The sequence below is a fragment of the Lepidochelys kempii genome, chromosome 2 (genome assembly GCF_965140265.1).
Source record: "Lepidochelys kempii isolate rLepKem1 chromosome 2, rLepKem1.hap2, whole genome shotgun sequence".
NCBI classification, from domain to species: Eukaryota; Metazoa; Chordata; order Testudines; family Cheloniidae; genus Lepidochelys; species Lepidochelys kempii.
This window is the reverse complement of record NC_133257.1, coordinates 266713339-266729364: the sequence shown is the minus strand read 5'-3', so window position 1 is coordinate 266729364 and position 16026 is coordinate 266713339. Positions and strand designations below refer to the sequence as shown.

The following is a 16026-nucleotide window of genomic DNA, read 5'->3' as shown; positions in this document are numbered from 1 at the left end:
TGTTAGCTGGTGAAAATATAATGCGGTGCTGTCCTTAGGCAGCTTACAGGTATTGATAAGCTTCATCCCACCCTCGGGGCTCTTAAGTAGTTACATTAACTATTGTTTGCTGGGTGTAAGGATTGGTAGTTAATAAAGCATTGTAATTGCACCAAGAATTGGCCTACCTTGATTATCACTACAAAAGGTATTTTTCTCTCCTGCTGATAATAGCTCATCTTACCTGATCACTCTCCTACAGTGTGTGTGGTAACACCCATTGTTTCATGTTCTCTGTGTATATAAAATCCCCCTACTGTATTTTCCACTGCATGCATCCGATGAAGTGAGCTGTAGCTCATGAAAGCTTATGCTCAAATAAATTTGTTAGTCTCTAACGTGCCACAAGTACTCCTTTTCTTTTTACCGAGAGAAAAGCATCTTAATTTAAATCACACTTGAGGCAGGTACTGGAATTTTTGTAATCCTCTAACAGTAATAATGCTCTGCACTTAAGACAGGAATGGATAAAAGATGTACAGAATTATTGTTTAAGCACCTTTTTATCTGAAGATCTCGAGGTGCTTAAAAAGCCCAAACCTGGCTTCTGTTCCTGGCTCTGTTACATGCTTTGTGTGTGCTAGGGCTGTGGGTCCCAGTCATTGATTTTAAAAAAAAAAAACCACACCAAACTGCTGTGAAGTGAATGGATGGAGCATGAAGCTTATGTATGGTGGTTCACATACCACAGAGTGGGATCCCCTATTCTAGGGCACGTTGTCTAACTTCAGTGCACCTCCATTTTTTACCATTAGTAAAATGGAAGGAGTATCTCACATGGGGGTGGTGGTAGTTTCATTACATGTCTGGAAAGTGCAGTGAGATCTTTGGATGTAAAGTGCTCCAGAAATGCAAAATACTGTTTTATGAGCTTATGAAAGAATTCTTTAATGGCCTTTCTATTTCCATGTAACCTTTCATTTTTGTTGGGTTGGTTATGCAAGACTTGACAAATCCTTTTGATAGTGGAGAGTAGGAAACGTTCTCTGAATAAGTGGGTTCTAAGTCAACAATAATTTCAGACTCAAAGCTTGTGGGGGTCTTTTAAAGAAGTCTAGCCATTATAGTTTGTGAATGTGAACTGATGCAACAGTATCTTGAGTCTGCACACTGACAGTTCTAATGCATGTGCTCCTAACACTTTCAAGAATTGGAGCAGAGTGAAACTGACCAAAAAAAAAAAAGCCCCCTCCCCTCTATCTTTAGCTAGTGTCCTGTAAATTTTTCAAGACAGACTACTGGTTGCTGGGCTGGTGTTTACTGTAAAGAACTTCTCTAGCCCCTACTGTCTGAAGACTTCAAATTTTCAAGAATTAACAAATGCAAGTTTCTTTCTGTGAGGACAGTATTACCTGAATTTAACAAGCAGAGAAAGCAAAGGCACAGTGAAATTACATGACTTACTCAAGGTCATGAAGTGAATCTGGTGGAGGTGAAAGTAAAGCCCAGATCTTCTGACCACCAGCCGGTGCTCTACTGTTTAGAAAATGCTCCCTCCCAACAAAATACTATTAATGTTAGTAACAAAAGTTACTGATATAAGTTAATTTTAGTCCCAAAAAAAGTAACTTCTGTGAGCAAGATGTTTTATAACTTAAGTAGGATATACTCAGTGCTCCTAAGTTGCTCCTCTCTTGGCTGAAAAACACTGAGGTGTTTGTTCTAAGCCATGTGGGATTCAACAGGTCAGTGATACAGCGAGCCAGTGCCCGTTAGAAATCCCGTGCCCATCAGATACAATGACTGATTCTACATCTCTGGCTTAATAGAATGTAAGGAAAGCAGCAGATGCTTGAGCTTTGGGAAATAAACTGTTTCTTTTCCTGCATCAAGTACTAGGAGACTAGTTCTAGATGTCTGATTAACATGCCAAAAATGCCAGCTGTCCCCAGAAAGCAGCAGGCTGAGAAGCCAAAGGGAAATTTTAAGTGGCAGCTCTTCTCAAAGAGTGAGATTGCAACTGTTCTTCAGTAAACTTGGCTTCTGTTTGCACAGATTTGCCAAAACAAACAGGCAATAGTGGGTGTACAGGTATAGTGGGTAAATGACCTAGTGGACTCCCTGTTTGGGGCAATGACGTTTGGTCTCTTTTGTAGGAAGGTTAGTATTGGGAGCTCAGTTTTAAACTGACAACTGTAACTTAAACAGGTTTGCATATTGCTTTGACTGTGCTTGGTTTCTCAGGGTCAATACCGTAATGACAGTGGATTCTCAATTGTCACCTTGTCAGAAAAAAGAAGCTACCAAAATCAGGCTGCTCCAATGCTGAGTAAGTTGATGCGTGTTTGCTGTAATGTGGGCTCGGCTCACATCTCACAGCTGTGTTGTTGTACTGTATTGGGTTCTCAAAGCAGTTAAAACTGCATATTCCTATCACAGATGGCAGGTTTAGCCAGAGTGCGTCTAAGAGCAGAAAGGCAGAGGTGACCTTAGGTCTTACTGTCAGGAAGCTTTTCCCTCTTCTTGAGACTATACTGTCCAGTGCTGGATTTTATCACATTACTCCTAGTTAGACCACCTTGAACAAGCCTAAACAACTACTTTCCCTCTTTGCTGTTTGCCTTTCAAAAACTTGTAGGCAGTTATTACCTGAGTAGCCTTTTAGCCAAGCAATATGGAATTTATTTATGGTGGTTAAAAGCTTTTGTTAAATATCCATGTTCCCTGTCTCTTGTTAGGAATGTGATGGGATTTATATCTGATTAAGGCAATCACTGTCATGGGGCATATTCCTTTCTCATCACGCTGTATCTGCTTAACTGGCTTATCAGAGTGACTGACTTATACCTTGCCATAATGAATCTGAGTCTTTGATAGGGTATGCATATCCCATACTGGCCAGGAAAGGGTCAATGACCTACAGTGGGCTCAGTCAGGGCCCCCCTATACACCTGCAGTAGGTGTCAGGCTTGGAGGGAGGGATTAAAAGGAAAGAGCAGAGCTCATTTTCATCAAGAGAAGGAGACCAGACTTCCAGCTCTCACCCTGAGAGCTGTTCCTGCACCCAGAATTGTATAAAATCGCTTTCTAAAAATCGACTTCTATAAATTCAACCTAATTTTGTAATGTAAACATACTCTAAGTGTCAGCTGCCTGTCAGAGCCTCCCTGAGGGGAAGGTAGGCTGGGGCCGTCCATCTCTTGATTTGCTGCTGGTGACTTGCCTTTGGTTGGGAACAAGCAGCTGCCAGCCAAATAAAATCACCTTTTTGTTTCTGTACACCCAACCAAGGACTCAGACAGCGGGTTCTCCTGAACCCAGGAGAGACCTGGGTCATGCAGTCAAATCTTTTTATAATTAGACCATTTTGTGGAGTCACAGTTCACACTGGGTAAATGTTTGTTGCAGAAGGGTCGCTGGCAGCCTCAAGGGTATAGATTTCACTTTTTTCTGCAGCTTTGCCTTTAAAGATCCAGAAATATTTATCTTTTCAATTTTGTCATCCATAAAAGTAAGTTTTATGTCAGGGATATCTTTCATTCATGTGAATTCCAACATAGTGCTTTCTAGTTCTTGCAAATCCTCAGCCATCAAGAGAACCTCTCCTTGAAAAGTGAGAGTCTCAACTGTGATTAAGTCCATTGTGGGATATAATGTGTTCACAAACTTGCCTGTCTTAATGTCCTAAACAATTTCCCTAACTCAGGCTGCATCAGTTCTCATTCAGTTTCTGGCCTATGTTCCAACTGATGGTTTTTAATAATTGTTTTCAGTGATCTGGCCTGACTAAACACCCAGCATACATGTTGGCTATTTCTAAATAAGCTCACCGTTCACTCCAGTGTATTAATGAGGGCTTGAAGATGCTGTTGCCTTTTGAGATCTTGAAATTCACTATTCTCAATTCAAACGTTTAGAGGTTTTTTTGAGATCTCAAATAGCAAGCTGAAGGTTGTGCTGGCTTCAGTGCACAGTATCATGAGGTTTACATTTGGCTTGCTCAATATTTGAGCAGCCTGTATTTACTGTTGCACTAAACTCAGGCAAATCAGTTTTGAAAACTCTCTGCTGAGAGAATCCCCCACAACTGTTAGCTCTTCCCTTATTCCCTCCAGATTCCAGCCTACTGTGTCAGCAAAGAGAATGAAAGGTTAACCGTCTTGCACAAACCTGACATACAGTCTCACGGCTGATCTATAGACCAGTAAAAGTGGATCTGTTAACAAAGACTCATCAAACCAAGATTTCATATGCATTTTTGAGAAACTTTCCTGACTCTGCAATTACCTCTGTGAAGTTTCCCTCTGTGGGTATTAAATAGAGTTTGATCTGAGATTAAGGCCGTATTTGTCGTGCAGGTTGCAGAGTGTTTCAGAATCTCAAGATGAAGTCCAATTTAACAGCTCTGTAACTGGTTTAAAACAGGGTGGTCAACTTTGGGTCACCTCCAGGTGGACTTGATAGAGCAGCCAATAATGGGCACTTCTTGTGGACAAAGTGACACACTTTCTGCTTCCCTGAATTTGACATGAGCAGCAGTATGGTCCTGAATAAAGGAATTTTTGCCCGTTTACAAGAAGATTGCCCTTATCAAGGAAACATCTCATGCTTTCTGCAAATTACACATTTCATCTTTCCAACACACAACTTTTGGGTAACCTTTGCTTTCCGTGAGTTGTGGAAAGTATTTACATCTAAGTATCTCATTTTGTAGCTTATTGTTCTCTACTGGGGTGGGCAAACTTTTTGGCCCAAGGGCCACATATGAATATGGAAATTGTGTGGTTGGCCATGAATGCTCATGAAATTGGGGTTGGTGTGTGGGAGGGGGGTGAGGGCTGTGGCTGGGGGTGCGGGCTCCCGGGTGGGGCCAGCTGTGGATGTGGGGTTTGTGGTGTAGGAGGGTGCTCTGGGCTGGGACTGAGGGGTTTGGAGGGCAGTAGTGGGATCAGGGGCGTGACTCGGGTGCAGGCTTGGGCCGCACTCACCTCAAGCGGCTCCCGGAAGCAGCGGTATGTCCCTTCTCCGGCTCCTAAGCAGAGGCACGGCCAGGTGGCTCTGCTGTGCACTGCCCTGTCCGCAGTTCCCACCCCTGCAGTTCCCACCCCTGCAGTTCCCAGCCAATGGGAGCTACAGGGGCGGTGCTTGCGATGAGGGCAGCATGCGAAGTGGAGCTCCCTGGCTGCCCCATGCGAAGGAGCCAGAGGGGGGACATGCTGCTGCTACTGGGAGCCGCACGGAGCAGCCCCTGACTCTGCTCCCTGGCTGGAGCGGGACAAGCCCCAGATCTTGCTCCCCAGCGGGAGCTTGAGGACCGGATTAAAACGGCTGGTGGGCCGGATGCAGCCCACGGGCTATAGTTTGCCCACCTCTGTTCTATACCATGTGCTTTACGCTGGTTTTGCTCAGGGTCTTGGAATATAAGAATGGCCATACTGGGTCAGAGCACTGGTCCATCTAGCCCAGTGGCCTGTGCGAGATGCTCATTCAGAAGGAATAAACAGAACAGGGCAATATTGAGTGATCCATCCCCTGTCCTCCAGTCCCAGCTTCTGGTAGTCAGTGGTTTAGGCACACCTGGAGCATGGGTTTGCATCCCTGACAATCTTGGCTAATAACCACTGATGGGCCTATCCTCCATGCATTTCTCTTAATTTTTTTTAACCCAGTTGTACTTTTAGCCTTCGTAACATCTTCTGGTTCCAAAGGTTGAATGTGCATTGTATGAAGAAGTACTTCCTTTTGTTTTAAACCTGCTGCCTATGAATTTCTTTGGTTCTTTGTTATGCAAGGGGGTAAATAACACTTCCTCATTCATTTTCTCTGTACCATTCATGATCTTCTAGATCTCGGTCATATCCTCCCTTATTTTTCACTCCATGCATCTGATGAAGTGGGTTTTAGCCCACGAAAGCTTATGCCCAAATAAATTTGTTAGTCTCTAAGGTGCCACGAGGACTCCTCGTTGTTTTAGCACCTCAATTGTCCAGGGGCCCCACTGATTGTTTGACAGGCTTCCTGCTTCTGAAGTACTACATTGTTTTGCTGTTAGTTTTTGTCTTTAGCTAGCTGCTCTTCAAATACTTTCTTGTCTGCCTTCTTATACTTTTACACTTGTCTTGCCAGAGTTTATGCTCCTTTCTATTTTCCTCAGTAGGATTTGACTTCCAATTTTTAAAGGATGCCCTTTTACCTCTAACTGCCTCGTTTACTCTGTTTTTAGCCATGGTGGCATTTTTTGGTCTTGTATAGTCTAAATAGGGTTGTCAAGCGATTTTAAAAAAAATAAACCGCGCTGTTAAAAAATAATCGAATACCATTTATTTAAATATTTGTGGATGTTTTCTACATTTTCAGATATATTGATTTCAATTACAACACAGAATACAGTGTTCAGTGCTCACTTTATTTTTTATTACAAATATTTGCACTGTAAAAGTGTTTTTCAGTTCACCTAATACAAGTACTGTTGTGCAATCTCTTTATCATGAAAGTTGAATTTACAGATATAGAATTATGTAAAAAAATACCCTGCATTCAAAAATAAAACAATGTAAAACTTTCGTTTAGAGCCTACAAATCCAATCAGTCCTACTTCTTGTTCAGCCAGTCGCTCAGACAAACAAATTTGTTTACATTTGCAGAAGATGATGCTGCCTGCTTCTTGTTTATAATGTCACCTGAAAGTGAGAACAGACATTTGCGTGGCACTGTTGTAACTGGCATTGCAAGATATTTACATGCCAGATGCACTAAAGATTCTTATGCTAAAGATCCTCATGTCCCTTGATACTTCAGCTATCGTTCCAGTGGTCGTGCATCCATGCTGACGACAGTTTCTGCACGATAATGATCCAAAGCAGTGCGGTCCGACACATGTTCATTTTCATAATCTGAGTCAGATGCCACCAGCAGAAGGTTGATTTTTCTTTTTTGGTGATTTGGGTTCTGTAGTTTCTGCATCAGTGTTGCTCTTTTAAGACTTCTGAAAGCATGCTCCGCACCTCATCCCTCTCAGATTTGGGAAGGCACTTCAGATTCTTAGATCTTGGGTCGAGTGCTGTAGCTATCTTTAGAAATTTCACATTGCTATCTTCTTTGCATTTTGTCAGATTTGCAGGGGAAGTATTCTTAAAACGAACAACATATGCTGGGTCGTCATCTGAGGCTGCTATAACATGAGATATATGGGAGAATGCGGGAAAAACAGAGCAGGAGATGTACCATTCTCTTCCAAGGAGTCCAGTCACAAATTTAATTAATGCATTTTTTTTTTTTAATGAGCGTCATCAGCATGGAAGCATATCCTCCGGAACTATGACTGAAGCTTGAAGAGGCATATGAATTTTTAGCGCATCTGGCACGTAAATATCTTGCGATGCTGGCTACCACAGTGCCATGCAAATGCCTGTTCTCACTTTCACGTGACACTGTAATTAAGAAATGGGCAGCATTATCTTCCATAAATGTTAACAAACTTGTTTCTCTTAATGATTGGCTGAACAAGAAGTAGGATTGAGTGGATTTGTAGGCTCTAAAGTTTTACACTGTTTTGTTTTTGAGTGCAGTTATGTAACACAAAAAATCTACATTTGAAAGTTGCATTTTCATGATAGAGATTGCATTGCAGTACTCGTATGAGGTGAATTGAAAATACTATTTTTTTATCAGTTTTACAGTGCAAATATTTGTAATAAAAATAATATAAAGTGAGCACTATACATTTTGTATTCTGCATTGTCATTGAAATCGATATATCTGAAAATGAAGAGAAACATCCCAAAATTAATAAATTTCAATTCGTATTGTTTAACAGTGCGATTAATCGCGATTAATTTTTTTAATCGTAAGTAATTTTTTTGAGTTAATTGCATGAGTTAACTGTGATTAGTTGACAGCCCTAATTCCAAATCAAAAATAGCATTTAGTTTGAGCCTGTGTTTTGGTGTTTTTAAATTCTCGGAGACCAGATTTCATGGTCTTTGACATATTTTTCACAGCTGTGAATTTGGTAGGGCTCTAGTAATATTTAAAAGTACTCCTTTACATCTGACTGTTCATCACTATCTCCTACCTGTAATTTACCACTGCTTTGGTATCCTCTTTATTAGGATATAGAGTTCCCCCTTTAATAAAGTCATCCCTAAGGGATGTCTCCTCCGAACCATGAGCTCCTATTGGCTTTCCTCCAGACCGGAGTTTAAAAAACTCCTCTACGGCCGTTTTAATTTTACATGCCAGTAGCCTGGTTCCGTTTTGTTTTAGGTGGAGCCCATCCTTCCTGCATGTGCTTCTCCTTTCTCTAAAGGTGCCCCAGTTCCTAATAAATCTAAAGCCCTCCTCCCTACACTATTGCCTCATGTATGCATTGAGACCCTGCAGTTCTGCCTGTCTTCCTGGCCCTACACCTGGAACTGGGAGCATTTTAGAGAATGCTACCATGGAGGTCATAGTCTTTGATCTCTTACCTAGCAGCCTAAATTTGGCTTCCAGGACCTCTCTCGTATCCCTCTCTATGTCATTGGTGCCTACATGTACCACAACCACCGGCTTCTCCCCAGCACTGCACATAAATCGGTCTAGATGTCTTGCCAATTGTGCCCACATATCTATTCAGGGGACACCATCACAGGGCCTAATAACATCAGCCACGCTATCAGAGGCTCATATACCTGCACATCCACCAATGTGATATATGCCATCATGTGCCAGCAATGCCCCTCTGCCATGTACGTTGGTCAAACTGGACAGTCTCTACGTAAAAGAATAAATGGACACAAATCAGATGTCAAGAATTATAACATTCATAAACCAGTCGGAGAACACTTCAATCTCTCTGGTCACGCAATCACAGACATGAAGGTCGCTATCTTAAAACAAAAAAACTTCAAATCCAGACTCCAGTGAGAAACTGCTGAATTGGAATTCATTTGCAAATTGGATACTATTAATTTAGGCTTAAATAGAGACTGGGAGTGGCTAAGTCATTATGCAAGGTAGCCTATTTCCTCTTGTTTTTTCCTCCCCCCCCCCCCCCCAGATGTTCTGGTTTAACTTGGATTTAAACTTGGAGAGTGGTCAGTTTGGATGAGCTATTACCAGCAGGAGAGTGAGTTTGTGTGTGTGTATGGGGGTGGGGGGGATGTGAGAGAACCTGGATTTGTGCTGGAAATGGCACACCTTAATTATGCACATTGTAGGGAGAATGGTCACTTTGGATGAGCTATTACCAGCAGGATAGTGAGTTTGTGTGTGTGGTTTTTGGGAGGGGGGTGAGGGGGTGAGAGAACCTGGATTTGTGCAGGAAATGGCCCAACTTTATTATCATGCACATTGTGTAAAGAGTTGTCACTTTGGATGGGCTATCACCAGCAGGAGAGTGAATTTGTGTGGGGGGTGGAGGGTGAGAAAACCTGGATTTGTGCTGGAAATGGCCCACCTGATCACTTTAGATAAGCTATTACCAGCAGGACAGTGGGGTGGGAGGAGGTATTTTTTCATATTCTCTGTGTATAAATAAAGTCTGCTGCAGTTTCCACGGCATGCATCCGATGAAGTGAGCTGTAGCTCACGAAAGCTCATGCTCAAATAAATTGGTTAGTCTCTAAGGTGCCACAAGTACTCCTTTTCTTTTTTCTAGATGTCTTGTGAGATCTGCAACCTTGGCACCTGGTCGGCAGTTCACCGTGCAGTTCTTCCAAACCCAGTCATTACAAACCCAACTCTGTTTCTAATAATTGAATCTCCCATTACTGTTACCTTTCTCAAGCTAATAACTGGGTTCCCCTCCCCTGGAGAGTATCCTCAGTGTGAGAGGATACCATGACATCATCTGGAAGAAGAGTCCCAACTATGGGATTGTTTCTCTCCACTCTAGCTTGATTATCTTCTTCCCCAAAACACTAATTCTCCTTAACAGCACAGAGGCTGTCAGACTAGGGTGGAACTGCTCTTCTGTATTCCTGAAAGTTTCCTCTATGTACTTCTCTGTCTCCCTTAGTTCTTCTAGTTCAGCCACTCTGGTCTCAAGAGCCCATACTATGTCTCTGAGGACCATGAGCTGCTTGCACTGAATGCACACATGCACCACCTGCCCACAAGACAGGTAACCGATCATGCTGCATTCAGTGCAATAAACTGGATACCGCCCTCTCTGCTGCTGGACTCTGCCTGTGTTATTTTTTCTCTTGTGTGGGTGGTGTGGTTTGGTTAGGTTAGGTTATGGGAATATTATTGGACTAAATTTAGAATGTTTGTTAGATGTTTTTTCCTCTCACACTCCCTCTCTAACCTCCACTGTTTCCTGCTTCTGTTTGTTGGTTCGTCTTCATTATTATCCCTTGCTGATTCAAACTAAGTCTTTTTAAAAACTCAATTTCTTTCCAAAAGGCTGGTTTGTGTGTCCCTTCATATATTTTTTTAAATTCTCTTGAATGTCTGAGTATACTAGTAGATTTTTATAGAAAAGTTTGAACTGCCTGATCCTGGAGCAGCTTCTAGGTCTGCATTTGTGAGGCAGTAACAAAGCATTAGGTCCTGTCCTACAATCAAGGCAAAATGTCTTTTGCCAATAGCAAGCACTCAAGCTGTGTTTTATTTTACTGCACAGTCTACTCTGGCTTGATTGGCAAATTGAACCATTGCTTGCTTTCCCCAGCAAAAGTAAGTGCCTTGAAACTGTCTGTCTGTAGCTGTAAAGTCTAGGCCCAATCTCTTCCTCTGCCTCCCCCCATCACCACAATTGGATCGCTAACTGCCAGGATGCTCATACTGAGGCTCAACCTCAAGTACGCTCAGCAGTGTGCTTCTCTGTGGTCCCCCCTTCTCCTAAGACAGTATTTGTATTGCTGACAACTAGGCCCAAACCCTTCCTCTAAGTGACATGCCAGCATAGGGCATTCTGCCACCTCTTTTGAGTGGTAGCTCAGTTATGTTGCTGTGCCCAGCCCCTTCTTCTCCCTACCCATCAGGCACCCCAGTTCCATTCCCACTCAGCCCTTCTGTATATCTTCCCCTCTAGCTGGTATCTCATCTCGCTTTCTGCTCCCCCTCTTCTGACTGACAACTTTATTCTGTTCTCTGTTCATCCCCATCTCTCTCTGCCCCTGAGGCACCTACATTCTCTTGGTTCTGTTCCCGCTCTGCCCCTAGGACTGGCTGCTCACTTGCTGTGCCTAATGACACGCAACCTGCTCTCCTCCTCTCCTGTTGTCTTCGTCTGGTGGTCAGGGAGACTGATGGCACAACTTATTGCTCAGAAGCCCAGGACAAGTTGTTTTTCCAGCTTGCTCCCGAGGAGATGTGCAGCTGGATGGCTGTGAAGCCAAGCTGACAATGCTCCTGTTGCTCCTCTGATTCACTCTCTTTCCCCTTTCCAGCTTCCTATCCTGCATACGGTGCCTTTGCTGAAGTGCTGCATATGGTGAACCTGAGAAACCCGCAGGACACATTCCGGGATGGCAGCTAGGTGACGACAGCTGAGGATGACCCTGACTGAAAAGTTGCGCGAGAAGATATCGCGGGCATTCTACAACCACGGGCTGCTGTGTGCTTCATACCCCATTCCTATCATCCTCTTCACTGGCCTCTGCATCCTGGCCTGCTGGTAAGTGCTGCAAAATACTTGTCTGCACAGGTCATTGCTCGGTTCCTTGCTACTGGTCTGTGAGGTTCTTTCTCTGAGCATGAGCACTTTGGTATGTGCTGTCCCTGAAGTGTTTGGGAGCTTCCAGTCATTGTCATGCTGAGGAGCAAAATGGAAAGCCAGGGACAAAATACCTTGATGTGTAAAAGCAGACCAACTAATGGTCAACTCTGAAACCAGAAATAGGAGGTGAGGAAGGGGAAATGATGGTCTTCCCCCACCTACCTACCCACACAATATTCAGCCTAAACTACTGTTCCTGGAACTTCATCGTCTTATCCTTATCCAGCTCAACCCTAGCTCATCTGCCCAGTTTTTGTTCTTGTAACTCCTGGCTGCTTGGTTCTTCTCTGAAAATAGGAACTCGGATGGGGTGTAGGGTGCACTTACTATTGTTGGATAATCAGGGATGTTGGGCTGGTTCGTAAGAGGCCATTATTATTTAGACTGGGCTCTTGGGGACTATGGCAGTTGAGACTGGGGACCCAGTTGTGCTAATCACTGTGCAAACACATGAATAGTTTCTGCTTTGAAGAGCTTGCACTCGAAGTATCTGCCTAAAATGATCAACATTAACTGAAGAGTGGAAGTTGATCTGTTGACCTGTCTCTCCTCCTCTCCAAATCCCTTCTTTTAGGGGGCCTCCAATCTGTGTTAAAATAGATGATAAAGAAATTCCCCTTGAGCGCTCGTTTTCTACTTGCTGTAGGGCAGCTTCCTCCATATGCATAACACTACAAGGAAGTGATTGTTAATAACTATTTCTGTAGTTCCTGATACCTTCTTGTTTAAAGAGAAATTTCCAAAAATGCATTGGACAGCTGCTGAAGAGTGTGGAATAAAAGGGGCCTTTATCCGTGTTTTGCAGTGTCCCAAGGCATGGGAATGTTGGTCCTAGGATTAAAAACCTCCTAATGGATGTTACTGATGTATCCATTACTAATAGGTCTGGGTCTCCATTTGAGAACACAGAATTACTCTTAATAGCACTGAGGCATGCTCTGGAAGAAGAGGAAGTTGCCTCATATCTTGTGGATCTGAATAGAGTTGACTGTAAATTCCAGCATAGTAGCAATTTCCAAAAGGGATTTGTTTCTCTGTTGTCAGTTGAGCTGAACATCCATCTGAGTATCCCATACTGGATATCTCCACTTCACGAGCAATAGGCATTACCAGTACAATGCTTCACCTTTTGGCCTACTTTCCTCTCTGATTTGTGCTTTAAACAGCACCCTTAACATCTTAATTTCCTCGGGTAAAAAGGGGTCCATTTTAAAACTACCTGCTCACCTGAGCACCCAGCCTGGGAAAGACCCATGGAGCAGCCATCACAGAGCCAAGATTATATTGTAGAGTAACATAGATTTGTCGACACAGAGTTGAATGACTCTGTGCAGTAAATATTACTTATGGGAGTCATAGATATCAACTGCTACAGAAATGTATTTCTATCAGAGGATAGGACTCAGAAACTGGTGGCCACAAGGCACAAAGATATTTGTTTTCTAGTCATATCTGTCAGGGCTCTTAAGTCTCAAATCAGAACGATGATATCTTACACCAATGTACTATTGAGAGTGAGATTCCCTCTGGGTCCTCTCCAGAAATTTCCTAACTTCTTCAGCCTACAGAAGCCATCATCACCCCTTCCCTTGTCCCATTGTCAAAAGGTACCCGGAAGGGCACAGTATGTCAGAATTGGAGATGGGATTAATTTTCTCCACCAACCAGCTTCAGTAGCAGGGACGCTCATTTAGGTAGCAGTTTCATCCAAGGTTAATGAAAGAACGGGCCTCCCTCACACTACCACTTACATCAGACTCGGAGCACTTAGGCTGTAAGAGCTGTAACTCAGTCCTAGTCAGCCAAGATGTACTGGTGATGTCTTACAACACTTTTTCAGTGGCTTTCATCAACGAGAAAGGAGTAACGCATCCTTAGCCCTGGTGTGTCTCTAATATTCTCCGTTCTGGGTGAAGGGAAGAAGTAGTGGGGGGCAGGGAAGGAGAAAAAAGTCTTCTGCATTTTCAAGCACTACATATAAACATCAAAGCATCTGGTTAAGCAGGAATAGGGTAAATCCAGGAGAGTGGAGTCTACATCCCAAGATCTTTGAGTGTTGCATCCCCATCAATGGACCTATGTGCATCCAGGATCCAGCAAAGATCCTGGAGACTTATTCCAGATGGAGATCAATAGGCTGCAGCTATGATCATGCACTTTCTTCTGTGGGCAAAATCATGAGTAAATTTCTGTTCATAATGTTTTCCGGGACAGTTTAACCAAAGTGAGCTGAGTTGGCCCATATTGTCTAGGAGTGTCTAGGTTCTCGCCTCCAATTTGGATGGTAAACACTGCTCAGATATGCTTTCTCTTCAAGAAGGATCTAGTCTCAAAATCCAAATTCCACAGCCAAGCCCAGAGTAATGTAGCTACAGGATATTTAAGAGGTACCAGTTACAAACACATCCAAATAACCTATTTTATCATACCTTTAGCCTTGAGAAAGTATGCCATAAACTGGGCATCTTTAAGGGCCTGGTCTATGGGGAAGACATAGTGCTAAGTCATTAGCATGGATCAATCTACTCAAGGCAAGGGCAAAGCATATCTTTTTGGAATTCTTACAGTAAAGTTTTTTAATATAGTCCTAAGACCTCATACTCAAGGCCATTTGGTAGGCATTGCCAGCTCACTAGAGACTGCAAAGGGGCATGGGATTGTCCGCTCACTCAGACATAATTTTTTAGAGCTGCCTTACTTCTCAGCTCTACATCAGTGAGGAAAATTCTCTTCTGGGAACTAAATCTTGTATCAAATATCCTGACTAGGGAACCCTTTGATCCCTTATAAGAAGTGCCATTAGATTTTCTAGCTTCAAAGGTGGTCATCCTGACTGCAATCTATTGGGCAAGGTGTGGTGTTTTTTGTTTTTGTTTTTTAAATTTAAGGTCTATGGGGAGCTGCAATCCTGCATATCTCATGAAGCCAAATTTTGCTAAGAGTTAACACAGCCTTCATTCCCCAAATAAACCTGGTTACAATAGTGTTTTCTTCCAGCCTTCTTGACTTACACACAAAAAACTTAATAAAATTTAAACAACCAAACAAGAATGAGCACCCTTCTGGCATGCTCTGTGTCAGCTCTTAAAAAAAAAAACCAAAAAAAAAAAACCAAATCAAAACATTGAATGCAGAACTAAATTTAATCAGTCTCTAGCTTTGTTGGTCTAGAACACCCATCATAAACTAAACAAAGCTACCAAGGCTTCAGTTATTAGATGGCTAAATTGTTGCTTTCAAGCTTTCCAGGGTTGAAGCCATCTTTCTCCTCAAACGTTTGTGCAGAGCCATGGAAGCCTCCTGTCCTGAAGGACCATATGAAACATATAAAGAGATGTAGGGTGGCCATCTAATCATGGAAACATGTTTCCACATCTTCACCAAATGTTACAAATTAAATGTGCACGCCTCTTCAGTCCCTGCTGTGGAGGAGGGCTCTCCCTACTATTCTCACCCAGTAACTGATATATAGATAGATGCAGTTTTGGAGGGTTTGTAATCTTTTGTTTTCCTCTCTGGTGAGACATTTGCTGTTGGACATGCCAGTCTGGTGGATCTGGAGACTTTCCCTGCAAAATCGCAAAATTCCTTAACTGGCCTGAAAATATCCTTTCTTCTAGTGGGAAAGTCTGCAAATCAAACCCAATTTGGCACAAGGACTAAAGTTTAAGGGAATTAGCTCTATGAAAAAAGTTTGGAAGTATCTTGAACTGGCTGGGGCTTCATAGGTTGTAGCTGTTTCTAGCCTGAATTGATTGGTAGGTCCGGTTCTGCCTCCACGGAACTCCAAAGCAAGGTTAAGACCCATTGTAATGGATCTGTGGACTTTCCCGCTAGAAAAGAGAGCGTTTTCAGGTGAATTGAGAAATTTTTGTATTTTACTCAATTGCTAATCTGACTTCAGATGTTTTTAACCCTTGGAACTAAGCTACTTTATGTTCCCAATACCCAAAGGGACTGCAGTCTCTTGGGGGAGTGACTGATAAAATCAGAAGCAAATACGCTGCGGAATGGGACTTCCCCAGTCTGTTTCCAAAATAAATCATACTGGTGGCACGGAGATAAAAATATGAAAATCTTTGCCACACGATGCACATTTGTTTTTTGGGAGTCCTGAGAGCATTCCTCAGTGGAATGCAGACAGTACTCATTCATCGTTCAGAAACTGGCATCTCACCATTATTAGCTTAGGTTTGTGCATTTACCAGAGTTAAACAGTGAGCCACTGTTGCCAGCAGCTGGCTGTGAACCAGACCATCCCTTGCCATTGCCACCCCTGCCCACGGATCATTACTGGCCTAGAAAATGAAAACCTGGTTAACCGAAAACCAAATAGATCA

The 16026-nt window shown here is 42.9% G+C and overlaps 1 protein-coding gene across 10 annotated transcripts in view; it reads left to right on the top strand.

The window, feature by feature from the left end:
- SCAP (SREBF chaperone) overlaps nt 1-16026 on the top strand; it is a 107349-nt gene that overhangs the window by 18152 nt on the left and 73171 nt on the right. For 9 of the 10 annotated variants that reach the window (XM_073334909.1, XM_073334908.1, XM_073334905.1 and 6 more), the window contains one exon: nt 11358-11584. In XM_073334909.1, the coding sequence (XP_073191010.1) occupies nt 11463-11584 (122 nt within the window). In that variant the 5' untranslated portion in view covers nt 11358-11462. Of the gene's footprint in view, nt 1-2223; nt 2309-11357; nt 11585-16026 lie in introns of all 10 variants that reach the window. The other variant, XM_073334904.1, reaches the window with a different exon arrangement.